At 45.0% G+C, this 27,646-nt stretch overlaps 2 protein-coding genes and 2 pseudogenes across 2 annotated transcripts in view; 3 read left to right on the forward strand and 1 right to left on the reverse strand.

Annotated features, from left to right (window-relative positions):
* The first annotated feature begins 1,219 nt into the window (after positions 1 to 1,219).
* On the forward strand, positions 1,220 to 2,069 carry LOC134808557 (p53 apoptosis effector related to PMP-22-like; annotated as a pseudogene).
* An 8,560-nt stretch (positions 2,070 to 10,629) lies between these two features.
* LOC100612664 (MKI67 FHA domain-interacting nucleolar phosphoprotein-like) lies at positions 10,630 to 11,845 on the reverse strand (annotated as a pseudogene).
* Positions 11,846 to 19,573: 7,728 nt separating this feature from the next.
* Positions 19,574 to 20,303, forward strand: LOC134808559 (golgin subfamily A member 2-like). The gene has a single exon (XM_063795371.1). The coding sequence runs from the start codon at positions 19,683 to 19,685 to the stop codon at positions 20,205 to 20,207; it is 525 nt and encodes a 174-aa protein (XP_063651441.1). The 5' UTR covers positions 19,574 to 19,682; the 3' UTR covers positions 20,208 to 20,303.
* Positions 20,304 to 21,415: 1,112 nt separating this feature from the next.
* Positions 21,416 to 27,646, forward strand: part of ZNF774 (zinc finger protein 774) — a 65,242-nt gene continuing 59,011 nt past the window's right edge. Inside the window, exon 1 of the mRNA XM_054667936.2 lies at positions 21,416 to 21,497. The gene's annotated coding sequence lies outside the window, so the exon portion shown is untranslated. The remainder of the gene's footprint in view (positions 21,498 to 27,646) is intronic.

The raw sequence follows: 27,646 nt of genomic DNA on the forward strand, positions 1-27,646 counted from the left end.
GGCTGGTCTCAAACTCCCGACCTCAAGTGATCTGCCTGTCTCAGCCTCCTAAAGTGCTAGGATTACAGGTGTGGGCCACCACGCCTGGCCTTTATTTTTCTTTTGAGACAGGGTCTCATTCTTGTCGTCCACACTGGAGTACAGTGGCTCAATCTTGCCTCACTGCAACCTCTGCCTCCCAGGTTCAAGCGATTCTCATTCTTCAGCCTCCCGAGTAGCTGGAACTACAGGCGGGCACCACCATGCCCAGCTAATTTTTTTTATATTTTTAGTACAGACAGGATTTCACCATGTTGGCCAAGCTGGTCTCAAACTCCTGACCTCAAGTTATCTACCTGCCTTGGCCTCCCAAAGTGCTGGGATTATAGGCGTGAGCCAACACGCCTGACCTTTATTTCTTTTGAGACAGGGTCTTGCTCTGTCATCCATGCTGGAGTGCAGTGGCTCAATCTCAGCTCACTGCAATCTCTGCCTCCTGGGTTCAAACTATTCTCATTCCTTAGCCTCCCAAGTAGCTGGGACTACAGGCATGCACCACCACACCCAGCTAATTTTTTATTTTTAGTAGAGATAGGATTTCACTATCTTGGCCAGGCTGGTCTCAAACTCCTGTGCTCAGGTGATCTGCCTGCTTCGGCCTCCCAAAATGCTGAGATTACAACGTGAGCCACCACGTGAGGCAGGCGGATCACCTGAGGTCAGGAGTTTCAGACCAGCCTGGCCAACATGGCAAAACCCCATCTCTACTAAAAATACAAAAATTATCTGGGTGTGGTGGCAGATGCCTGTAATCCCAGCTGCTGGGAAGGCTGAGGCAGGAGAATTGCTTGAACCCGGGAGGCAGAGGTTGCAGTGAGCCGAGATTGTGCCACTGCACTTCACCTTGGGTGACAGTGAGACTCCATCTCAAACAAACACCTCCAATGCTCTATCTCAAATACCATGTCTACCCTTCTTCCTGCTTGACTTCATCTATTACACAAGTAATACATACTCATTAAAGAAAAAGACAAGCAAAATGAAAACAAAAGTCATCCCTGATCCCACCAGTGAAGAGTTACTATCCTACCAACATTTTTCTAAGCATATGTACAACTTTAAGACAAGCACGAAAGAATAATACTGAGCCAGGCGCGGTGGCTCACGCCTGTAGTCCCAGCAGTTTGGGAGGCCGAGGCGGCTGGATCACTTGAGGCCAGGATTTCGAGACTAGCCTGGCCAACATGGTGAAACCCGGTCTCTACTAAAAATACGAGAATTAGCGACTTCCAGCCGCCGCCCGGGCCCGCGCGCTCCTCCGCCCCGCTCCGCTCGGCTCCTCTCGACCCCACACCGCCGGTCGACATGATCCGCTGCGGCCTGGCCTGCGAGCGCTGCCGCTGGATCCTGACCCTGCTCCTACTCAGCGCCATCGCCTTCGACATCATCGCGCTGGCCGGCCGCGGCTGGCTGCAGTCGAGCGACCACGTCCAGACGTCCTCGCTGTGGTGGAGATGTTTCCTTCCACAAGGGCGGCGGCGGCGGCAGCAGCGGGTCCTAAGAGGACGGCTGCCACAGCCTCATGGAGTACGCGTGGGGTCGAGCAGCGGCTGCCATGCTTTTCTGGGGCGTCAGCATCCTGGTGATCTGTTTCATCCTCTCCTTCTTCGTCCTGTGTGTACCCCAGATACTTGTCTTCCTAAGAGTGATTGGAGGTCTCCTTGCCTTGGCTGCTGTGTTCCAGATCATCTCCCTGGTAATTTACCCCGTGAAGTACACTCAACCTTCAACCTTCATGCCAAGCCCCGCTGTCACTTCCATCTATAACTGGGCCTACGGCTTTGGGTGGGCAGCCATGATTATCCTCATTGGCTGTGCTTTCTTCTGCTGCTGCCTCCCCAGCTGCGAAGATGACCTCCTGGGCAATACCAAGCCCAGGTACTTCTACACATCCGCCTAACTTGGGAATGAGTGTGGGAGAAAATCGCCACTGCCAAGATGGACTCCAGAAGAAGAAACTGTTTCTCTAGGCTACTTCGAACTTATTTTTTGGCAGTGTTCATATTCTCAAACTAGTCAAAAATGCTAAAATAATTTGGGAGAAAATATTTTTAAAGTAGTGTTATAGCTTCATGTTCATCTTTTATTATGTTTTGTGAAGTTGTGTCTTTTCACTAATTACCTATACTATGCCAATATTTCCTTATATCTACCCATAACATTTATGCTATGTTTGTAAGAGAATATGAACATGAAACTTAACACTTTATAAGGTAAAAATGAGATGGTTTCCAAGATTTAATAATTGGATCAAGTTCTTGTTATTTCCAAATAGAATGGACTTGGTCTGTTAAGGGCTAAGGAGAAGAGGAAGGTAATGGTAAAAATTGTCAATGACTGGCCGGGTGTGGTGGCTCACGCTTGTAATCTCAGCACTTTGGGAGGCCGAGGCAGGCCAATCACCTGAGGTCACAAGTTCAAGACCAGCCTGGCAAACATGGTGAAACGCCGTCTCTACTGAAAATACAAAAATAAGCCAGGCGTGGTGGCACATGCCTGTAGTCCCAGCTACTGGGGAGGCTGAGGCAGGAGAATCGCTTGAACCAGAGAAGTGGAGGTTGCAGTGAACCGAGATTGTGCCATTGCACTCCAGCCTGGTCAACAGAGCAAGACTCTGTCTCAAAACAAACAAAAATTGTCAATGACCAAACATTCTAAAAGAAATGCCAAAAAAAAGCTTTTTTTTTCAAGCCTTCAAACTATTTAAGGAAGCAAAATAGTTTCCTAAATGCATATTGTTTGTGAGAATTTCTCATTAATATCCTGAATAATTCTTTTTTTTTTTTTTTTTTTTTTTTTTTTTGAGACGGAGTCTCACTTTGTCTCCCAGGCTGGAGTGCGATGGCGTGATCTCCGCTCACTGCAAGCTCTGCCTCTCAGGTTCACGCTATCCTCCCGCCTCAGCCTCCCGAGTAGCTGGGACTACAGGCGTCCACCACCACGCCCGGCTAATTTTTTGTATTTTTAGTAGAGGCAGGGTTTTACCGTGTTAGCCATGATGGTCTCGATCTCCTGACCTCGTGATCCGCCCACCTCAGCCTCCCAAAGTGCCGGGATTACAGGCGTGAGCCACCGCGCCCAGCCCTGAATAATTCATTCTTGCTAAGCTTCATGTTGACTCTATATATCATCTAAGAAAGTATTGTTTTGTGGTCCAAACCTGTTGCCGTGGTTAGTAAGGCTTTCTCAGGTGTGAAATATTTAGATGAAATTTTCTCTTTTAAAGTTCTATATAGGGTTAGGGTGTTGGAAAATGCTATATTAATAAATCTGTAGTGTTTTGTGTTTATAGGTTCAGAACCAGAGTAACTGGATTGAAAGATGGACTGATAGATTAGATATATCAGTCTAATTTATCATGACTGATAGATCTGGTTAAGTTGTGTACTAAAGGATTAGGAGAGCCCTTCCTGTCACAAAAGTGCCACTAAAACAGCCTAAGGAGAAAAATGGCTTGCTTTTCTAAACTTCAGATGTATCTGGGCTCTAATCATATAGACAGGCTTCTGATAGATTGCAACTGTAAGTAGAAACCTACATATAGTTAAAATCCTGGTCTTTCTTGGTAAACAGATTTAAAATGTCTGATGTAAAACATGCCACAGGAGAATTCAGGGATTTGAGTTTCCCTGAATAGCATATATATGATGCATCAAATGGGTTATTACTATTTTTTACCATTTCTACTTACATAATGAAAAACAATTCATTTTAAATATCACATTATTATTTTGTAAGTCGTGGAAAAGGGCAATTGAAGTTTTCATTATGAAGTTTTCCCAATAAACCAGGAATTCTAAACTTGAAAAAAAAAAATAGAATTAGCCAGGTATGGTTGCACAGGCCTGTAATCCCAGCTACCCGGGAGGCTGAGGCAGGAGAATCACCTGAACCTGAGAGGCAGAGGTTTCAGTGAGCCGAGACCACACCACTGCACTCCGGCCTGGGTGACAGAGACTCTGCCTCAAAAAATAAAAATAATAATGAAAGTAATGTTGGGATTATACTGTACACTCAGGTGTACATTCTTTCTTACATGTATGGTGAATATATTTTGACAATAAATATCTTTACATCAGTTAAAATAACCACCTCATGTTTTGTTTTATGGAATACAATATTATTTTGTTGTATGAAGTCAAATATTAGATTGAACCATATATCTGACCATTTTTTACCTATAAAAATAGCAGTTACCTGTAGTCCCAGCTACTTAGGAGGCTGAGGCAGGAGAATCCCTTGAGCACAGGAGTTCAAGGCTACAGTGAGCTATATAATTATTCTTTTGTTGTGGGACATTTGGGTCATTTCTAAATTTTCACCACTGTTGTGATAAACCTCTTTTAGCGAATCTTTTTTGTCTTGTTTATTGACATATAATTTTATCATTTCCTTAGAATTCCCAGAATTAGAATTGGTGAGTCAAAGAATAGATACTCTTTTTTTTTTTTTTTTTTTTTTTGAGACAGAGTCTCGCTCTGTCACCCAGGCTGGAGGGCAGTGGCATGATCTTGGCTCACTGCAACCTCCGCCTCCTGGGTTCAAGTGGTTATCCTGCCTCAGCCTCCCAAGTAGCTGAGATTAAAGGCACCTGCCACCACGCCCAGCTAATTTTTTGTATTTTTAGTAGAGATGGGGCTTCACCATGTTGGCCAGGCTGGTCTTGGACTCCTCACCTCAAGTGATCTGCCCACCTTGGCCTCCCAAAGTGCCGGGATGACAGGCGTGAGCCACTGTACCCTGCCAGGAGGTGACATTTGAACAGAGCCTTGAAGATGCTGTGTAGAAAGTCTGACAGGTGGCCAGGTATAGTGGCTCACGCCTGTCATCCCAGCACTTTGGGAGGCCAAGGTGAGAGGATCACTTGAGGCTAGAAGTTTGAGGCCAGCCTGGGCAGCATAGTGAGACCCCGTCTCCTAAAAAAAAAAAAAAAAATTAGGCCGGGCGCGGTGCCTCACGCCTGTAATCCCAGCATTTTGGGAGGCTGAGGCGGGGAGATCACGAGGTCAGATCGAGACCATCCTGGCTAACATGGTGAAACCCTGTCTGTACTAAAAATACAAAAAATTAGCCGGGCATGGTGGTGGGCGCCTGTGGTCCCAGTTACTCAGGAGGCTAAGGCAGGGGAATGGCGTGAACCCAGGAGGCGGAGCTTGAAGTGAGCGGAGATCGCGCCACTGCACTCCAGCCTAGGTGACAGAGCGAGACTCCATCTTTAAAAAAAAAAAAAAAATTAGCCCAGCATGGTGGCCCTTGCCTGTGGCCCCAGCTGCTCGGGAGGCTGAGGCGGGAGGATCACTTGAGGCCAGGGGGTTGAGGCTGCAATGAGCCATGACTGTGCCACTGCACTCCAGCCGGAGTGACAGAGCAAGACCCTGCCTCAAAAGAAAAAAAAAGTTTGATAGGGCATGTGGAACAAGAGACAGGACCTGAGGGAAGAGCATGAATGAAGGTATTGAAGAGTAGAGGGACACTGTGTGTTGGGAACTGAGTGGTGTGGACTGCACAGTGGTGGGAGGAAGGGAAGAGGAGAGTTTCCAAAAATAGTTGGGACCAGACTGGGAAAGGCCTTGAATGCCTTCCCAAGGAGTTAGGAATTTATTCCATACCTGGTGCCCATGAAGGAAGCAGATTGCTTCAAGGTTAAGCTCAGGCTTTGGAGACAGACTCTCCAGGTTTGGATTCAGGCCCTGTCACTTATTTGCCATGGGGCTGAGTTCACCCAGCCTCAGTTTCTTCATCTGTAAAATAGGAGTGATAATCACAGGATTGTTGTGGGGTTTCAATGAGAGAATGCGTGTAAAATGCTTCGTACAATTACTGCCACTTATTTCTCAATAATTGCTGGCTTTGGTCATTAATAAAAGAGGGAAACAACATTATCAGATCTGTATTTAGAAGGAGTTCTGGCAGATAGGGACAGATTTGGGCCAAAATCTCAAGCCAGTATTTTTCAAGGGTACACTAAACCTTGGTACATATCTAATTATAATACATTTTTTAAAAGGGTTAAATGAGTACAATTGAAACGGCAGAGTTCTTTTTTTTTGTTTGTTTTTTTTGAGACAGAGTCTAACTCTGTTGCCTAGGCTGGAGTACAACGGCACGGTCTTGGCTCACTGAAACCTCCGCCTCCCAAGTTCAAGCAATTATTCTGCCTCAACCTCCCAAGTAGCTAGGACTACAGGCACGTGCCACCACACCTGGCTAATCTTTGTATTTTTAGTAGAGATGGGGGTTTCACCATGTTGGCCAGGCTGGTTTCGAACTCCTGACCTCGTGATCCACCCACCTTGGCCTCCCAAAGTGCTGGGATTACAGGCATGAGCCACCATGCCCAGCCAGTTGTTTTTTTAGGAAAGTCATTGTAGTACACATGGCTAGCCACACATGGCAGGCGTCCTGGCACCCAGAGAAAGAGAAAGCCAAGGCTGTCCATCTTGCAGACCGACAGGAGGGAGCCAGGACACAGCTGGGCTTGCTCGTGCCCAGAGAGAAAGAGTTAAGCTGCTTAACCTGAAGGCAAGGGAGAGTCGGCTGCACAGCTGTGTGTGGGGGCAGCTGGCTCAAGCAGCTGAGACAGGGCTAATAGTGTTAAGAGTAAGCTGCTAATAAGAGAGCTAGTGTAAGAAAGCTGTTAATGAGAGCTGCTGCTGAATAAAACTATCTTTCACCTGCCTACAGCTCCCCCCCCCCCGGAATATTCTTTCTGCTTACCCACCCACTCCCCTCAGACTTCAGCATGGACAGGACCTGGACCCTGGGATCTGACACACATCTCTACTAAAAATACAAAAATTAGCCAGTATGGTGGCACATGCCTGTAATTCCAGCTACCAGGGTGGCTGAGGCATGATGATCGCCTGAACCCAGGAGTCAGAGGTTGCAGTGAGCTAAGACCGCGTCACTGCACTCTAGCCTGGGCAACAGAGCCTGACCCTGTGTCAAGACAAAAAAAACTTAAAGACCATTTGTCCAGTATAAACTCTTTCAAAATATATACTCAAGCATAGAAAACTAGAAATGTCATCAATGGTAATTTCAGGAAAGAATTTTAAGGTGACGTTTTTTGGTTATCTGCATTTTTTTTCTTTTATTTTTTGAGATAGGGTCTTGCTGTGTCACCCAGGCTGGACTGCAGTGATGCGATCAGGGCTCACTGCAGCCTTGACCTCCCAGGCTTAAGCCAACCTCCCACCTCAGTCTCCTGAGTAGCTGGGACTACAGGCGCAAGCCACCACACCTGGCTAATTTTTGCATTCTTGTGTTTTTTGCAAAGATGGGGTTTTGCCATGTTGCCCAAGCTGGTCTCAAGCGATCCGCCCACCTTGGCCTCCCAGAGTGCTGGGATTACAAGTGTGACCTATGTGTGCCAGGCCTACGTTTTCTTTTCTGTAATGACCATGACCATGGATTTCATGTACCAACATTTTTCTAACAATAATATTTACAAAGCATACTATGAAAAATGTTCAGAGAAAAAGAAGAATACACAACTGTAAAAATCATATATAACTAGTTTTCTTTTTGTTTGTTTTTAAAGCCAAAAAAGAAACAAAGTATAGATTGTCCAGGAAGATAGTTACTTCCACTTTGTGTTTCTCTGGTGAACTCATTAGGAACTCTAAAAAGTTCCAGGAGGGCTGGGCATGGTGGCTCATGCCTGTAATCCCAGCACTTTGGGAGGCCGAGGTGGGCAGATCACGAGGTCAGGAGATTGAGACCATCCTGGCTAACACGGTGAAACCCTGTCTCTACTAAAAATACAAAAAATTACCCAGGCATGGTGGCAGGCGCCTGTAATCCCAGGTACTCAGGAGGCTGAGGCAGGAGAATCGCTTGAACCCGGGAGGCAGAGGTTGCAGTGAGCCAAAATCATGCCACTGCATTCCAGCCTGGGCGACAGAGTGAGACTCTGCCTCAAAAAAAAAAAAAAAATTCAGAAGTAGAATCATGGGGTCAAAGTACCCTTGCTTTAACTTCTGGTTCAGAGAATTTTAACAACTTACATTGTCACCAGCAAGGTCTTTGACTATATGAGCAAGTCTCACGTTAAAGCATTTCTCATTTGACATTAGCTGCCCAGCTTTCCGCTGATACGTTGACTCCAGGAGGCTCCTTGAGTTCTGAGTGTTTGGCTGGCCTCTGGTGGCCCCATTATTATTTTCTGCCAGGTGAAGGTCAGTCACCTGCACACAGATCTCATTACTCATGATATGCTGCAGCTGGAATCAAAGGCAAGCTGTTAGTGAACACAAAACATTTCTCCATTACACAGTCAACGTTCCTTTGACTCAAAAAAGGTTTTGTGTTTTTTTTGGCTGGCAATTTTAGAAAATTCATCACACAAACCACTGTATCATTTTCTCGGACAATAATCAAGCCAAGATTTTCAACCATATCTGTGGTCCATTGTAAAACTTTCATCTCTATTTAAAATAAAAATCATAGAGAACTCAGGTTAATGTGCTGTTTAAAATTCTAAGGATCTTTAAATAATTTTCCATGGGTCATATTTTTATTGCATTTTAAAATCATTTACAATTTGCTTTCATCCATATTCTCTCTCATTTGATCCTCACAACTGCCCTGGGAAGCAGGTTGGAGAGAGAGTTGGGCCTGTTAGGAGAGAAATTTACACAGTGCATAAGAAAGCTCACTGTGAGCTGGGTTGAGGAGGGGAGACTTGGAGAATCGTGAAGCAATATCTATGTCAAGATTCCCAGCCCAACAGCAAAGCCTGAAACTCATTAGGTATTTAAGAAATAGCTGCTGAGTTATTGCCTAGGGGTGCTCAGCTGAAGAAGGAGGGTTGGGACTAACAGTCAAGCTTCCTGACTCCTAGCCCAATACTTTTCCAAACACACCACCTATTTTTCCATATCTGATAGAAAGTAAAGTGCTTAAGTTGTACATAATATTAACTCACTTTCCCTACAGGCCAATCATGATTGACTATCAGTAGCTTTTGTGGCAATCTTAGGAAACTAATGACTAGAAAGCTGAACCTTTCAGAGTTCCCATTCTCATGGCATATGCTATTTCTATTTTGAAATAAAAATCCTTCCAAATGAAACTTTACCCATCAAAATCACAGAGAAGTGAAAAATAGATACAAGAAGAAAGCAGAACGTTAACTTAAATATCGATTTGTCTGTTTTGCTTTAAAATTGTCATAACCACCAAGCCATTCTATTTTTAGGAAGCTACATTCTTTTTGAAGTGTTAGGAACTATGATAACTATTTCTTCTTAATTATAAGTCCTAAATGACCAGTATGTGTATTAGTAGATAACTGGACACAGAGCAAGGTCAGAAGGGTGACTGAGTGTGGCAGAAAGGGCAGTATCTCCAGCAACTGCAGATGGATAAATGACAATGAGTCCAGATAATGGATTCTGATACAACCATTCAGATAATGCTTATGAGTACTTGATAACAGGGAAAAGCTTAAGATACAGTGTTTTAGAGAGAAAAAAGGCAAGTTGGAAAAAAATATATGGAAAGCATGACCTCAGTCATGCATAGAGATGCTTCTACTTTAAACTTTTTTTTTTTTTTTTTTTTTTTTTTGAGTCAGGGTCTCGCTCTGTCGCCCAGGCTGGAGTGCAGTGGCATGGTGATCTCGACTGACTGCAGCCTCAACTTCTTGGGCTCAAGCAAGCCTCTCACCTCAACCTCCTAAGTAGCTGGGACTACAGGCATGTGCCACCATGCCCCGCTAATTTTTTGTATTCTTAGTAGAGATGGGGTTTTGCCATGTTGCCCAGTCTGGTCTCAAATTCCTGAGTTTAAGTAATCCGGCTGCCTCGGCCTCCTAAAGTGCTGGGATTACAGGCGTGAGCCACCGCCTCTACTTTATACTTTCTTGTTGAAGTAGACTGTACTACTGATTCCCTACCCACACCCTCTTTTTGGATATCCAGCTCCTCCTCGAGTCTCTGGAAAGGGCAGCACTACAAATCCAGGGACAACTAGGGAACTCCCACCCCCACTGCTAGGCAGATCAGAATCTTTATCCTGCCAATTGGAAATGACAGGGAGAGTGTTCGATAGATTTTTTGCAGAGGAGCATCTGTATGGAAAGGTCCAGTAACACTGGGACCAGGGGTACTGCCAGGGCAAGCCAAAGTCTCAGCGGCTGGAGGAGCCTGGAGCACGTGCCGAACGTCCATCTGCAAAGCAAAGCACAAGCATGGAGCAGAAGTCCAGAGTGAAGGCATGCGGGAGAGGAAAATCACCTCCCAGCACAGTCCTTCCATGGTGTGGTCATATATTGAGTTCTGTACTTAGATGTCTGTGAGATTGCCTATTGTATTCTTAATACAAATCCCTCTTAAGCCAGCCTAGAATAGGTTAAGATAAATGTAATGACTTGACTTGGCTGGAGTGCAGCGGCATGATCATGGCTCACGGCAGCCTCAACTTCTGGGCTCAGGTGATCCTCCCACTTCAGCCTCCTGAGTAGCTGGGACTACGGGCATGAGCCACCATGCCTAGCTAATTTTTTGTATTTTTCTCATAAAAATATTATGTTTTTCAGAAGAAATATTATACATAATACATTGAAAATCACTAATTGCTTTTTCTTCATCTTTTTTTCTGTGAATGTGTAGGTGTTTGAGTCTCTTGTATTTCTTCTTTTACACAGGATATGGGCTGTTTGAAAACTATTTTGTTATCTTCATCATTATCGTTCATTTCAGCCACTTCAGATTTTCGTCTCTCCAAAAATGTTGAGGTACAAACCGGTGTGGGGCCCTGGCTATCCACAGTCTTCTCAGGAGTGTCAGGAGTGCCTAAAACCTTTTGCTGCTTCTTATGTAAAACCTGGCCTTTTGTTTTTTGTTTGTTTGTTTGTTTGTTTTCAGATAGACTTTCGCTCCTGTTGCCCAGGCTGGAGTGCAATGGCGTGATCTCGGCTCACTGCAACCTCTGCCTCCCAGGTTCAATCAATTCTCCTGCCTCAGCCTCCCGAGTAGCTGGGATTACAGGTGCCCAACACCATGCCCGGCTAATTTTTGTATTTTTTAGTAGAAACAGGGTTTCACCATGTTGGCCAGGCTGGTCTCGAACTCCTGACCTCAGGTGATCCGCCCGCATCGGCCTCCCAAAGTGCTGGGATTGCAGGCGTGAGCCACCGTGCCCGGCAAACCTGGCCCTTTGTAGACGTCTGATGATTCGTTTTTGAAATACTTTCTGTTTTCTGTAAAATCAAAGAAGGAAAATCATAATCAATTCCTTTTTAAGCTAATTTCTTCTTGAGTAATCTTTCTTTTTAAATCGCCCCTCCACCCACAGCTTTTGTGTAAGTGCCGATTCTGATTATACCGTTTCACTGATGGATATGATGCCTGCTTAAACGGAATATCCCAGTCTTTAAAGAGTTCTTTCTGTACTTTTTCAGGTGTCATAAAATGACACTCCCAGAGTCTTTCACCAAACAGGTAGTTGTTCATTGTTTCAGCAACTATCTTGGCAACATCCTCAGACTCATACTCCACACATGCATAGCCTTTGCTATTTCCAGTCCTTTTCTGTCTGGATAGTCTGAAGCTTGTAACAGTGCCACACTGGGAGGAATATGAAAGAATCTGGGTTTCGTTCAATAGGTTATGTAGGTGGCACACATAGACCACTCCAGGAGTAAGTTGTTCTTGTTTTTTTCGCCGGGTTATGCGCAGAACCTGTGCCACCTCCTTCTGAAACCCACATCTTTCTGTGGGTTCAGCGACAGGATTGGCCCAGCCGGGCCGGAAAAGGCCGCCATGCCAAAAGCGGCTGACACCAACTCCACGGGGCGCTCCCGGAAACGCCCAATTTTTTGTATTTTTAATACAAACAGGGTTTCGCCATGTTGCCCAGGCAGGTCTAGAACTCCTGGACTCGAGCGATCTGCCTGCCCTGACTCCCAAATTGCTGTGATTATAGGCGTGAGCCACCGCACTCAGCCTTGACTTTGAAATATATGTTGTGGGCCTGGCGCGGTGGCTCACGCCTGTAATCCCAGCACTGTGGGAGGCCAAGGCGGGCAGATCACGAGGTCAGGAGATCGAGACCATGCTGGCTAACACGGTGAAACCCTGTCTTTACTAAAAAATACAAAAAATTAGCCGGGCGCGGTGGCGGGCGCCTGTAGTCCCAGCTACTCGGGAGGCTGAGGCAGGAGAATGGCGTGAACCCGGAAGGCGGAGCTTGCAGTGAGCCGCGATCGCGCCATTGCACTCCAGCCTGGGCAACAGAGCGAGACTCTGTCTCAAAAAAAAAAAAAAAAGAAAAGAAAGAAAGAAATATGTGTTGTACATCCAGTCAGCAGTGAACTCTGGGGGAACACTAAAGATGAGGACAATGAGAGAAGAGATACCTCCAATTAAAGGAGTTAAGAAGAGATGCTTGAACTTATGTTTTAAAAAGTCACTGCAGGCTGGGCACAGTGGCTTATGCCTGTAGTCACATCACTTTGGGAGGCCGAAGTGGGCGAACCGCTTGAGCCTAGAAGTTTGAGACCAGCCTGGGCAACATGGAAAAGCCCCACCTGTACAAAAAATATAATAAATTGGCAGGGCACAGTGGTGCCTGTGGATGCAGCTGCTGGGGAGGCTGAGGTGGGAGGTTGAGGCTGCAGTGAGCTGAGATCCACCACTCCACTCCAGCTTGGGCAACAGAGTAAGACCATGTCTGGAAAAAAAAAAAACAACAAAAAAAAAACCAAAAAAAAGTCACTGGGGTTTTCTGGATGAAACCTCTGTTTCCATAAAAAAAAAAGAAAAGAAAAGAAAAGAAAAAAGGGTGGAGACAGCATGTATTATTGTTTCAAAATCATAACCAGATGCTTAGAGTAAATAATTATATCTATTGTTTCAAAAACCAATCTAAGGATTATTAAAAGTTAGTTTTATTGGATTTTTTTTTAAGCTGCACTGATTCCCTCAGGTCTGTCACTTCCAAGTCCATGTTTTACTACTTTGTAACCCTATTTGGAAGGAAAACTGCAACTAAGACTATGATCTATCCTGAGATGAAAAGTTTCACACATATACAGCACACACCCCCCACCACAGTATGATGACACAGTGCCACCCTTAGGCAAAAGGGTACCACTGACAGCAAATGCATTTTTTTCTTTATTTCATCTAATTTTTTTTTCTTTATTTCTTCTAAAAGCAGCAAATGCATTTAACATTTTATTGAGATTCTCAACAGCTGCCATTTGGTTTATATAGCAAATTGTTTCTAAAGTAACTTTTTTTCTATTTTTGATATTTTTATGAAAATTATGTTCTTCAGTTTTAAAGCCCTGTCCCTCTCCCAAAGAAAGATTAATAACTACCTACTAAGTAATGAGTATTCGGGAAAATAACAAAAGCAAAAACAGCTTTTAAACACTTGTGAAACAAGGGTAAGTGTCCAAAGTCAAGACCTTCTGGGCGCATTGGAGGTGCTAGGCTTGCCTGGTGACACTATCAGCACTTCCCCATCCACAGCATCCTCAACAGCTGGGAGCCCTGTGCGGACCCCGGTGTGGGGGGGCGGGGGGGGCTTCCTGTTCCACAAGCTCCACTCTCTTTTTCCTCTCCACCACTGCTGTTGGGCCTCCCCTCCAAATCTGCCTAACAAAGGCAGCAGGATCTTTAATACTGTTCAGCTTTGTAAATGAAGACAGGATACTCTAGAAAGTTGGGAGATTCCCTGGTCCAGTCTGGGAGAGGAAAAAATATGCAATGTAGCACGGATGGTTTCACTTTCTTGTCCACTCAGCCACATGCTCATACTTATTAAATTAATGTATCAGATGCTTCCAAAGTCCTGACATGTAGCACAAAAGTTGCTTGTAAAAAATAAGTTGCAGGCCGGGCGCAGTGGCTCATGCCTGTAATCCCAGCACTTTGGGAGGCCAAGGTGGGTGGATCACATGAGGTCGGGAGTTTGAGACCAGCCTGGCCAACCTGGAGAAACCCTGTATCTACTTAAAAAATACAAAATTAGCCAGGCATGGTGGCACATGCCTGTAATCCCAGCTACTCTGGAGACTGAGGCAGGAGAATCACTTGAACCTGGGAGGCAGAGGTTGCAGTGAGCCGAGATAGCGCCATTGCACTCCAGCCTGGGCAAAAATAGCGAAACTCCGTCTCAAAAAAAAAAAAAAAAAAGTTAAGTTGCAAAATGATGAAAATTCAGGCTCCTGATGACAAAGCTGGTTCTGATAAGTAGTTACTTTGACATATACGGCAGCTTCGCCTGTAAGTCCTGTGTTCCGAGGGTTTCATTTAGGCCACAGGAAGTTGGAATCCAAGTTTCAAAGGCTCTCTGCTGACAAAATGTGCTATATCCATCAATGGTCTTCTACTCAGTAATGAAAGGAACAAACTACCAGAACATGTCGTGTCATGGATCAACCTCAAAAACATTAGCTAAGTAAAAAAGCCAGACACGAGACCACATATTGTATAATTCCGTTGATTTGAAATGTCCAGAAAAGGCAAATTTATAGAGACAGAAATGGGCTGATTTACCTCAAGAGGCAGGGATTCTGGCTCTCTAGACTGCATGTGATACATACATGAGAAAAAATAGGGAAAATAAAAAAATTTAAATATAAATAAATGAAAATAATACTTCTCCCTGATTATAAAGAAAATCACATTCTTAGAGGCCGGGCATGGTGGCTCATGCCTGTAATCCCAGCACTTTGGAAGGTCGAAGTGGGTGGATCATGAGGTCAGGAGTTCGAGACCAGCCTGTCCATTATAGTGAAACCCCATCTCTACTAAAAATACGAAAATTAGCCGGGCGTGGTGGTGCATACCTATAATCCTAGCTACTCAGGAGGCTGAGGCAGGAGAATTGCTTGAATCCAGGAGGTGGAGATTGCAGTGAGCTGAGATCGCGCCACTGCACCCCAGGCTGGGTGACAGACCAAGACTCTGTCTCAAAAAAAAAAAAAAAAAAAAAAAAAGAAAGTCACATTCTTTTGTAATAATTTGGAAGACAAAATATGAAGAAAAGTCTAATTTTGCCACTCAAAACGTTCTGGTTTGTTGCTTTTTATACTTTTTTATGCATATAAACATTTTTAAAAGTAGAATCATAACATATAGTCTTTTGTCACTATGTTTTGGGCAGTAAATTTCTATGGCAGTAAATATATCCTTGGCATCATCATTTTTAATAGTTGGATGTATATTAAGTTAATCATTGCCACCCTAGAAGTAAATTTTCTTATATATACATTTTAATGGACTCGAGCAAGCATTTTTGGACTGAATTTATAGAAGTAGAATTTCTGGAGGAAAATAACATAAAACAGTTCTAGTGTTTTTAATAAAATTTTCAAATTATACTGCAGGAAAATCGGTTCAGTTTATACTCCCACCAACAGAGACAGAGCTCCAATTTCCCCCTTCCATTTGTCCTCTTTGCTAGTCTTTAAGCAGAAAATCTCATCGTTTTCATTACATTTCTTTAGTTTCTAGTGCTTTTGAATCTTTTTTACATGCTTATTGGCCATTTTTATTCCTGTGGGAAGTGTCTGTTTCTCCATTGTCTATTTTCTGGCCAACCTCCAAAGTCAAATTTCACTTAATTTTTATCCTGCTGATTGAAAGCATTTTAACTTAGTGATTTTAATGTAAACAGGAGCAGGACAGACTGTAATTATCTAAGTCTTGCCCTGTCACCCAGGCTGGAGTGCAGTGGCATGATCATAGCTACTGCAGCCTCGAACTCCTGGGCTCAAGCGATTTTCCTACATCAGCCTCCCAAGTAGATAGGACTACAGGTGTGTGCCACCACACCCAGCTAATTTTTAAAATTTTTTGTAGAGATGTGAATTCGCTATGCTGCCCAGGCTGGTCTTGAACTCCTGACTTCAAGTAATCCTCCCACCTTGGCTTGCCAATGTGCTGGGATTACGGCATGAACTAGTGCTCCCAGCCAAGAGCTCACTTTTGTTTGCTAGTGGTGTTCTTGGTATCCTTTCATATTTGAGGCTTTGGTGCTAGTGCTGAAGTATTACACTCACCATCTGAGGTTTACAGGACTTTTGTTTTAATATTGAACAGATGGAACTGTTCGGTTCTGCATCTTTGCAGGTATACAAAATGTGCCTATCAGGAGTCTGCTTTATATTCATTGAAAGCAAGAAGTAATACAGTAAAATTTTGCCTGGCTGGAGGATTTGAAAGAATGGCATATTCTGGTTTAATTCTATTAACTTGGAAGTATGACGGTGAAAAAAAAAATCAAAACTTAAATTTCCTGTTGAATGCAATTTGAAAATATAGCCAATGATTCCACTTTTCTTCTCTAGTAAGGTTGGACATTCTGATCTACTTGGTGTTTTATTATAGAACTCCTAGTGTGCCTGAGAGTTACATTGTAAAGATACTTTTTTAAAACTTGAGATATAAGAGGATGTAAATGGTTTTGTATGAGATCAGGCTGGATGAGAACTGACACTTGTAAATATACATTTTAGACTAAATCTCTGATTGCCACTTATTTTCTTATTGAACTCATAAAAATAAAACACATTGGATGGAGGGTGGGAGTAGAAAGGAGATTTATGTGTCTTAATTGCATGTCATTGTTTCCTATCAAGACAGAACATATAGTATCCCTGGCTTTGGACCTAGAGAAGGAAACACATTTTTCTACCTGCCATATGCCAGAGGTTCTTGAACACCCGGAGGGATTACTGCAGCACAGATTGCTGAGCCCTAAGCCAGAGTTTCTGATGCACCAGGTCCAGGGTGGGGCCTGATAATTTGCACTTATAAAAAGTTCTCAGGTCCTGCTGGTGCTGCTAGTCCAGAGAGTACATTACTGAGAACCACTCTTGTCTATTAACCGTAAATTGTAGAACTCTAGAAAAAAGCTTAGTTTGGTCTGGGATAAGAAGCACACAGGTTATGGAGAAAATCATGAAACATTCAACCCTTGATCCCAGCCTAGTGTGGAATTCAGGTAACAAGCAGTACACAGTGACATAACACAATTCTTGGTTTTCATGATTGCAAGTCATAGCTAAGCATCAAGTGAGAAATTCAGTTTCATTTGCAAGGCTTAGAGAGGCCAGGTGATTCTAGAAAAATGGGCCTTGTATTTGTTTTAAACCAGTAAAGAGCTTTAAGTGCTTATTAAATTGAAAGCTTTCTGTTCTTATTTTGTATTTTATTTTATTTCTTTTGAGATGGAGTCTTGCTCTGTCACCCAGGCTGGAATGCAGTGGCGTGAGCTTGGCTCACTGCAACCTCCCTCTCCTGGGTTCAAGTGATTCTCCTGCCTCAGCCTCCCAAATAGCTGGGATTACAGGCACCCACCACCATGCCTGGCTAGCTTTTGTATTTTTAGTAGAGACGGGGTTTCTTCATGTTGGCCAGGCTGTCCTCGAACTCCTGACCTCAGGTGATCCACCTGCCTTGGCCTCCCGAAGTGCTGGGATTACAGGCGTAAGCCACCGCACCCAGCCCAAAAGCTTTGTGTTTTTCAAGATATTTGACGTGTTTCTTGTTTTAAAAAAAAAATCTTAATAATGTAGGAGAATAAAAGAAACGTTTTTCCAAAAAAAGAGAAATCATTGTGATTATTTTATCTTATTGGAATGTTGGATACTATAGTCTGCTTCATTAATCATCAAGCATGCTATGGATTTTCCATTTTTATAGGATCTGTATCTCAGTTAAGGTAATACTGGTAATTATTGTACTCCATTTGAAGATGAAAAATATAGGCCAAAATTATAGACCTTGCATAGAAGCTGGATAATGGAGACAGCTCTGGAGGAACACACAGATACACACAGACACACATATATATAAAGAATACACACATACATTTTTTAAAGTTTATTTTTTACGGTTTTAAAGGTTTTAAAGCAAAAGCCGGCTCCTCCCCTCTGTCTGAGTGGGCGGCCCCTCCCTCTCTCTGAGTGGTCGGGTACAGCGGTTGCATGGGCAGCTTTCCTTGTGAGCCACAGGTCCTTCTGGACAAGCTGCTACCTGGCCACGCCTCCTTTCCCTTTCATATTTCTCATTGACCAATGGGCTTGGAGCATTAAGGCCACGCCCGTATTCTGCATTCTAGTGGGGCCCTGGTTATGCCTCTTCTGGCTCAGTTGCACAGCTGCCTGGTAGGTGACTGGAGGCATTCATCAGTGCTCACTGGGATTTCACTGATGTGGCCCAACCCCGCCTCCCTCCACACCCCATGATGTCAGAAAAAACACGACAGGGCAAATGGGCCGCAGCCAGGAAAAAGGTAAAACGCACCAGGTCATAGCCCCCAACCCAGCCACAGATCCCTTCTGACAACAAGACCGTTGCCGGAGTCCATACCACCCCTGAGGCACACTGGACTGGGCCCCCTAACCCCAGCCCTCCTCCCTAGCCCTCCAGGCCTTTGTTTCCCCACCTGTAAAATGGAGCAGTGTAGCCCTCACATGAAATGGTACTTCTAAGGCACCTGTGAGCCAGAGCCCTGCTCTGATGGCTGTGGGAGAGAGGGGATGATTTTTCTAACCTGCCTCCACCCTTCCCGGTGCTATGGGAGGCAGACACCAAGTTCTGGGGTCTCCAGTTGCAGTGGGTGGCTGCCGATTGCTTCTCTCTGTCCAGAATGAGAACAAGAGCACACTGCAGTTGGAGCAGCAAGTAAAGGAGCTGCAGGAGAAGCTGGGCTAGCTGAAGGGGATGGTAACCTCCGACCCATCCAAGAAGGTCTGGGAGGCGGGCACCAGCCTCTGGGGAGGGGAGGTGCCAGGCCAGAGGGCTGCAGCCTGGGGGCAGGTGACCCCAGCACCCTCCAGGGCAGTCCTATGACTGTTTCTTGCTTCCTGCCGTCTGACTTTTAGAGGTGGGTAGCCCTGGCTCCTCCCAGGTCTGGACATCATCATCCCAGCTAGAGGCATGGAGCCCTCCAATCACAGAGGAAGAGACAGTGGCATAAGAGGCTCCTTATACTGGGTGCAGTGGCTCACACTTGTAATCCCAGCATTTTGGGAGGCTGAGGCAGGAGAATCACTTGAGGTTAGGAGTTTGAGACCAGCCTGGCCAAAATGGCAAAACCTCATCTCTACTAAAATTACAAAAAAAAAAATTAGCCGGGCATGGTGGTACATGCCTGTAATCCCAGCTACTCAGGAGGCTGAGACATGAGAATCACTTGAGCCCAGGAGGTGGAGGTTGCAGTGAGCTGAGATCACACCACTGCACTCCAGCCTGGGACACAGAGTGACATTGTCTCAAAACAAAATACGAAAAAAACCAAAACGACTCCTTAGATTCAAACTGGATTCCGGCCTCGGTTCCACTGGTCATCATTCAACTACTTTCCATCTCTAAGTCTCTATTTCTTTAACTTCAAAAGGAAGTGAGCATTTTCTTTGCAGAGGTGCTGAGGGTTAAATGAGATAATACGTGGAAACATTAGGCATGTAGCACACTTAGCAGATGGTGGTTGGCTCCCTCTGCTTTTCCACCAGTCTGTGGCCTACAGTTTAAATGGCTGGAAGAAGGATGTGAGATTTGAGGCTGGGGAAGGAGGCATGGGGTTCTAGGCAAGGGAGGCAGTCTCTTAGGCCTGGAGCAAGGGGCCAGGGGCCTGGGCAGGCCACAGAGCCCCACAGTGCCCTCACTACCCTATTAATGGGCCAGGAATCTGGAAGCCAGCCACCACATGCCCTCATGCCCAGGGTCTTCCAGCAGGTGGAGCTGAAGAGCCAAGAGGCTCAGAGTCTGCAGCAGCAGCGAGGCCAGTACCTGGGTCACCTGAAGCAGTACGTGGCCACTTATCAGCAGCAGGTGGCAGCCTATCAGCAGCTGACCTCTGAGAAGGAGGCGCTGCACAGGCAGTTACTGCTGCAGACCCGGCTCATGGACCAGCTGCAGCAGCAGGAAGCTCAGGGCAAAGCGGTGGCTAAGATGGCCCGCCAAAAGTTGCAGGAGACCCAGGGGAGGGAGTTGCTGAGGACAGGGCCCCGAGAGGGACAACCTGGCAACCTCTGTGCCTTCTCACCCTCTTTCCTGGCATCTCAGGAGCACCTGGAAGCTACCAGCCAGCAGAACCAGCAACTACAGGCCCAGTTGAGCCTCATGGCTCTCCCTGGGGAAGGTACAGGACACCACTCAGAGGAAGAGGAGAGAGCCCCAGGAGGAAAGGGGGACTGTTAGCAGCGTAGGATTGAGGAGATGGAAGAGACCTTTAAGACAGCTGGTCATTATGCTGACTGGATATCTGCACTAAGTTTGGCATCAATATGGTGACCTCCTGGGAGCGGGGGACCACCAGGTTGCCTAAGGATGGGAGAACTGGCCCAGGTCAGAAAGGGAGCAGGTCAGAATTCCTGCACCAATCGGTAGTGGGACTGTGCCTGGGCAATATAGCAAGATCTTAGTTCTTAAAAGTAAAAATAAAGAACAGCTCATTCCCCTCTGGGGAGGGGCTGGCTCAAGGTTACACAGTGAGTGTGGGGGCAGAGGTGAGCCCACAGTACCTCCCTTGTTGGGTTGTCTGAGGACCCCTCTGGCCACCCCCCACAGGAGATGGAGGAGGACATCTGGACAGTGAGGAGGAGGAGGCACCTCGGCCCATGCCGAGCATCCCAGGGGACCTGGAGAGCCGGGAGACCGTGATGAGCCTGACTTTCCCTGCCCCCACTTTGCCACCTTCCCTTGCCACTTTGCCACCCTCCCAGACCCCCTTATGTTCTTGGTTTCCCTGCCTTCTGATTTCTGTGGACTTTCACTCCTTCCGGGAGCCAGTGATCAGACACCATTTCACCTGTGACCAACAGGTGCACTCTCTTGAGGCCCCAAGGGAAGGGGCTGCGCTCCACCTCCCTGCCCCAGTTGTTCTGTGTATGCCCCTACAAGAACACTCACCTCTTGCCTTCAGGTGGCATTTTTCAACTCCGCTGGAACCAGTGCCCTGGAGGAGCAAAGGATGTGCTGCCAGCCCCTGGCTCACCCAGTGGCCTCGTCCCAGAAGGAGCCAGAAGCAGCAGCCCCAGCCCCAGGGACTGGGGGTGAGTCTGTGTGTGGGGAGACCCACCGGGCCCTGCAGGGGGCCAAGGAGAAGTTGTAGGTGAGTAGGTCCTGGCACAGGCCAAGAAGGGTGGGGGTGGGGCAAGGCAGGTGCCTCCTGAGATGTGATCCCATTATTTTGGCTCCAGAGCGACTTTATGGACCTCCTGAAGGAGAAGGTGGACCTGAGGGAGCGGGTGGAGAAACTAAAGCTTCAATTCATCCACCTCTAGGGAAAGACAGACACCATGAGTGAGCGGGAGGCCAGGGCACGGCAGGGGGAGCTGCAGGGCCGTCGGAGGGGCTCCAGCATCTGAGCCATGTCCTCCCGCAGGAAAGTACATCACCCCTTATGGGAGCCAGGGGACAGTGCCAAAGATGCGGCACCGGGAGGAGGAGGACATCGTCAGGCTGGCCCAGGACCGGGAGGAGATGAAGGTAGGGTGTGCAACATCTCTGTGGGGGTGGGGGTGGGGGTGAACGTGGGTGCCAGCACCAGTATGGCAGCTGAGCACCCCTCCCTCCAGGTGAACCTGCTGGAGATGCAGGGGCAGGTGTTGCGGCTTGTGAGAGACCACAATGAGGGACATGGCAAATTCCTGGCCACTGCCCAGAACCCTGCTGATGAGCCCACTCTAGGAGCCCCAGCCCCCCAAGAGCTTGGGTGTGCTGACAAGCAGGATGGCCAGTAGAACCTTCAGGCAGGGTGAGCAGGCAGGGCGAGCAGACAGGAGCAGGGGAGGCTCGCATTGCGCTCAGATCCCCTCCTCCCTCTCTCCGAAGATCTTTGTGAGGTAAGCCTCACTGACAGCGTGGAGCCCGCACCAGGAGAGGCCAGGGAGGGTTCTCCCCACGACAACCCCACTGCACAGCAGATCGTGCAGCTGCTTCCTGTAACGCAGGACTCCCCAGGAGCACCCAGGCTTGGGCAGCAATCTCTGCATGCCATTCTTTTCGAGCTGCCGAGAACAGGGAGACAAACACCACCACCATCTAAGAGCTGGTCAAGAAATTAAAAAAAAAAAAAAGTTAAGGGGTTAATCTCCTACACAATTCATTTACTTCATTTGAATGTTAGAGCCACTCATGTTTATTTGTGTTTCTAATTTATAGTTTAAATTTTATTTGTAAAAAGTTAAAGGAGAGTGAGTCTTTTCCTCATGTTCACTCTGGCATCCTTTAGCATGTTTCTTTTTTAATTTGATAATTGTAGGTCATTAGCATGCATATCAAGTTTGCCCTTATGTGGTGGGAGTTCAAACACACAAAGACCCACCATTTGCACAAAACTATTCTTCCTGGTTTGGGATAGGCTGCCATGCTTTTTAAATGTTATTGAAGCATGTATATTTATTACGGAATTCAGATAAAATTTGCTTATGTTCTGCTATTATGTTTGATCGAATCCTAATCACAGTGAGCTCTTCATCAGCTCAATATGTGGTTTGCCGTCAAGTGCGCGGTTTATTACTTTGTAATATGCCACTGTGAGTACTGACATTTACAGTTGTTATAGGCGGAGCACTGGAAACAGCCTTTCCCCCTTTTTCTGTGTATTGGGGATGGGAGTAATAACATTTTGGGGAGCTTTTTAAATCTCCCAGAAGAGGAAAGTGGCCTGCTCTGGTGGGTATGTGCAGGATAGAGTGTGTTTTATTTGTTTTGGTGCCAAGAATGAGCACTGTCCTATGGTAGTTCCCTTAGGATTTGTATGTGTTCTGGGCTTATGAAGATATTGCATCATGAGCTGTGGCAGTTGTACTCTTTTTTGATGACCTAAAAAGGGGTTAGTTCTGAGGAATGAAAGGCTCCCTTCATTGATTGTGGATATGGAAAACCTTTCCTAGCTTAGAGCATTTATATCTATAACACATTTTAAAGTCAGAGTTCATGTTCCCTGTTTTAATCACGTGACTACATGTCCCAGTACACAAAAGGGCACTGGTTGGCATTCTTCTTAATGTATTTAGTAAAGATCATAAGAAATCCTTTAAGACTTTAGATGTCCCTGAAACAGGCATACAGGCTCTAGTCAGGAATGAATTCGAGTGAAGGAAAGCTGTGTGACACCTGGCATTCCTCTCTGTTCATGGAGCTTCTCTGAGGCTAGAAGATTAATTTTACCATTTAGACCTCTCTGGCTCATACCTATTCTTCAACCTCATTGGCTACTTTGACACAGGAAATTACTACTTTTCCTTGAATGGAAAACACTTTGAAAATAATATTATAAATGAATATATGTAAGAGTACTTTGTTGAAAGAAAAAGGAGTTTTAGTAGACAGTATTATACTACATTTGAAAATCAAGAAGTTTATGCGACTTAAAATGTTTACAAACTGCAGTGCAATCTACTGTTTGTGAATGTCAAAGTCTTATCAGGAAAAGTGTCTATACAACCACAGAGTCCTACTTCCTCTGAAAGTTCTTTATGAAGAGTGAAATATGTTTTTATACCTTTCAGTTTCAGTTAGAGGCATATTTTGTGCAATATTTATGTGAATGCGCCTATATATTATGAATGAATTATTTCAGTCATATGTTGCCTAAATCATAACTTGATGCTTGGGAAAGAATCAACAGTTAAAACCTCATGAAGTTCTAATGTCTGTGTTCCAAAATACATCACATTATTAGGATGCAGGGAGAGATGTATGTGCGCTCCCTGGTGTGGGGATTTGTAGTTACTAGACCGTCTCTGTTTGGCATCCTCATGATACTTTTATAAATATGACATTAATAGGGAAGCAATATTATTTTTCAGATAAAATAACTGATTTGCCTGGATTCACGGGAAAAAAATGCAAATATTGGGTCCTTGTGACTTCAACTGACTCTTCCAAATTGTATGAATTTATTAATGTATTATATCTAATACATTAGACATAAACCTAGTTTCAGAATGATAAACTGTTAGACCAAATAATGTGGCTAATTAACAGTGGTACGATTTCTAGCCCGAGGGTTTAAAATGGACTTAAGGTCCTGTCGTTGCCTTTTATTTTCTGAACTTGCCGCTTTTGCATTCTTTGAGTTCAGTTTAAAGACAGTTACTTTAAGTCCATTTTAAACCCTCGGGCTAGAAATCGTACCACTGTCAATTAGCCACATTATTTGGTCTAACAGTTTTTCTTTATCATTCTGAAACTGGGTTTATCTGATACATTTATAAATTATTTCAAAGGTATTTTAATAGTTCAAATCACTTCACTTTTACATTGATAAATGTAAATGACTAGGAATGACCTTCAGATAGCGTTTAGCATCTGTAACCAATCTGACAATAATGTGTTAATCAGGTACCTCTGGATTAACTCACATACTGGCATACTTAAGCTGAATGTCAGTCTGGAAATAAATTTACTATATTAACTGAGATACCACTTTTTGTGTAGGTATTTTTGTCGTATATTTAAGAAAAAGCTAACAAGGATGGAAATCATATTATAATAACTTAAGTCTTTCGTCAAAGGGCATGCAGTCTTTTGCAATACCTCATTCAGCCAGATATTTGTTCTCTTTCTCATTCAGTATAAGACAACTTTCAATTTGCTTAGCAGGCAACATTAGAAGGTTAGAGTTCATGGAAACATAGAATTTTAAAATGTGAGTTCAACCGAATAAATTTGAATTTCTGTAGGAGGTAAAGAATCAAAATACTTGTTTATTTAAAGGTTGGAGTATATGATAATCATTTTGAAGTATTTGATTAATACTAATAGGTTTTCCAGAAATGAAAAACTAATGTTAAAACCAAAGTTGATTTCTAGAAAATTTGAAAATGTAAATCAGCCTTATCCAGAATATACTTTCTCTAAAACTTTCTTAGTCATTTTACAATAGTATAACTATTAAAAAATGTAACTGCTATTTTAATGTTTTGAAATAAATTAAAATATTTAAAAATATGAATACTGTAGCTTAAAAGAAAGAAACTAGGGGAAGGAAAAGTAAAGAAAGAAATGCCAATTCCAGTCCAAAACTTTATTTGCCAAGTTTTCTTATAATGACTTTTACCAATTCATGAATTCTTGTAAACAGAATCTATAATGGAAATACTGAAAGACTTTTGCCTAAAGTGGCATTATTGAATACTGCTGTGATGCTACTGTAATGTAATAAATTATTGTTGCAAAGTGCTGTTTTTGCCTTAAATTTTTATTTTGTGTGTCTTGAAAACTATAGTATTAAAGGTATTGAGATTGTGCAAATGCCAGGCATGCTTGGCATGAAATAGTTTTTATTTTTACAAAATTGTAATATGACTATGCAAGCATTTAACTAATTAATTAATTTATTTATTTTGAGATGGAATTTCACTCTGTTGCCCAGGCCAGAGTGCAGTGGCACGATCTCGGCTCACTGCAACCTCCACCTCCTGGTTTCAAGCAGTTCTCCTGCCTCAGCCTCCCGAGTAGCTGGGACTACAGGTGCACGCCACCATGCCCAGCTAATTTTTGTATTTTTAGCAGAGATGGGGGTTTCACTATGTTGGCCAGGCTGGTCTCGAACTCCTGACCTCGTGATCTGCCCACCTCAGCCTCCCAAAGTGCTGGGATTACAGGTGTGAGCCACCGCGCCTGGCCGCAAGTGTTTACCAAAAGAACACAAACTGAAAAAATAGTTATGGGATTTTAAAAAGTTAGGAGATTAAAAAAAGTTATGAGATTAAAAAGTTATGGGATAAAGTTACGTTATGGGATAAAAAAGTTACGGGATAAAAAATGTTATGGTCAGTGGCTCACGCCTGTAATCTCAGCACTTTGGGAGGCCAAAGTGGGTGGATCACCTGAGGTAGGGAGTTTGAGACCAGCCTGACCAACATGGAGAAACCCGTCTCTACTAAAAATACAAAATTAGCCAGGCGTGGTGGTGAATGCCGGTAATCCCAGCTACTTAGGAGGCTGAGGCAGGAGAATCTCTTGAACCTGGGAGGTGGAGGTTGCGGTGAGCTGAGATTGTGCCATTACACTCCGGCCTGGGCAACAAGAACAAAACTCCGTCTCAAAAAAAATAAAAATAAAAAAGTTTTGGAAATAAGTTGTGGGAAAAAAGTTATGGGAAAAGTTAGGGAAAAATATTCCAAAAAAAGTTTTATGGAAAAAAGTTATGTGAAAAATATTAAATAAATAAAAGCAGGCCACTTTCAGCAAAGCCTGGAGAAGTGTCTGATAGGGGAGACAGGTGCAGATGAGATGAAGATCACGGTCATCCAAAAGCAGGGAACTAGGCCCAGGGCGGTAGCTCACACCTGTAAGCCCAGTACTTTGGGAGGCTGAGGCGGGCAGAACACCTGAGGTCAGGAGTTCAAGACCAGCCTGGCCAACATGGTGAAACCCTGTCTCTACTAAAAATACAAAAAATTAGCCAGGCATGGTGGCGGGCGCCTGTAATCCCAGCTACTCGGGAGGCTGAGGCAGGAGAATTGCTTGAACCCGAGAGGCAGAGGTTGCAGTGAGCCCAGATGGCACCACTGCACTCCAGCCTGGGCAACAGAGCAAGACTCCATCTCAAAAAAAAAAAAAAAAAAAGTTACAGAAAAAACTTGATTTAAAAAAGTCATGGGATAAAAATAAAAACAAAAGCAGGCCCCTGTCAGCAAAGCCTGGAGAAGTGGGGCCAGAGGCTGCACCCCCACCATGTCCCTGCCACCCCTTCCCAGTCACCCCTTTACCATTAGAGTAGCAAGACAAGACCCCTGTCTAATAGGGAGAGACAAACAGACCCTTTGCCACCTTGGCCAGGGCTGAGTCCTTAAATTTCTGGATGATGATGATTGTTATTTAAAAGAAAGAGGCTCATGGAGTTGGTTTGTTCGGAGGAGGCCTGATGGCCTCCTTACTCTCACCAAAGCAATTTTTCCCTCAGGCTCCCGTCTTCTTACTCAGAGAGGCAGCTGAGGCGGGACAGTGGGGCTAACTGTAGACCAGGCGAGGGCACGAGCTGCTGAGGGTGGCCCCCCTTCCCCCATGTACACATTGTGTCTGTGTAACCTTTTATATATTCTGGGGGGTAGGGCCGCCCCTGTATGGTACCTAGTGGAGATTGGAGCTGGCACATGGCGGGGAGGTTCTAATAATTATTTGCAGCTAGGGAATTTATTTGATAGCATAGGACAGAGGAAGGAGGCAGGGATGGGGTCGTGACTTCCTGGCGATGCACCTCCTGTTTATTTTGCTTTTTATTTTGGAATAAATGGATTTAGCCATACTGCTAGCCTGGTGTGTTCCTGTTTCTCCCACTGGGTCCTGGAGTTTGTGCCACTGAACGAGGAGCCCCAGAGTGTCCAAGCATGTCCAGCTGGGCTGTTGGGGACCTTCCAGACCTGTTACCTGTATGCTGCCTGGTGACGCGTGGGGGAGTCCACGGGGACTGCCATGGCGCCTACGGGGCACAGTCCAGCCCTGACGGCCAACAGGCTCAGAAGCCTGATCTAGCGGTGGCCGGGAAGGCAGGATGCCAGCACCCACGGGCACTGACTTCCATGCACCCCAGGCATCTTCCTTTCCGCCCCACTGCCTCCCTCGCCTGTCTGCACCTGGTGGCCTGTTCTGTCTGCCCCTCCAGAGTGCTGGCTGCCCCTCAG

The sequence above is a fragment of the Pan troglodytes genome, chromosome 16 (genome assembly GCF_028858775.2).
Source record: "Pan troglodytes isolate AG18354 chromosome 16, NHGRI_mPanTro3-v2.0_pri, whole genome shotgun sequence".
Taxonomy (NCBI): domain Eukaryota; kingdom Metazoa; phylum Chordata; class Mammalia; order Primates; family Hominidae; genus Pan; species Pan troglodytes.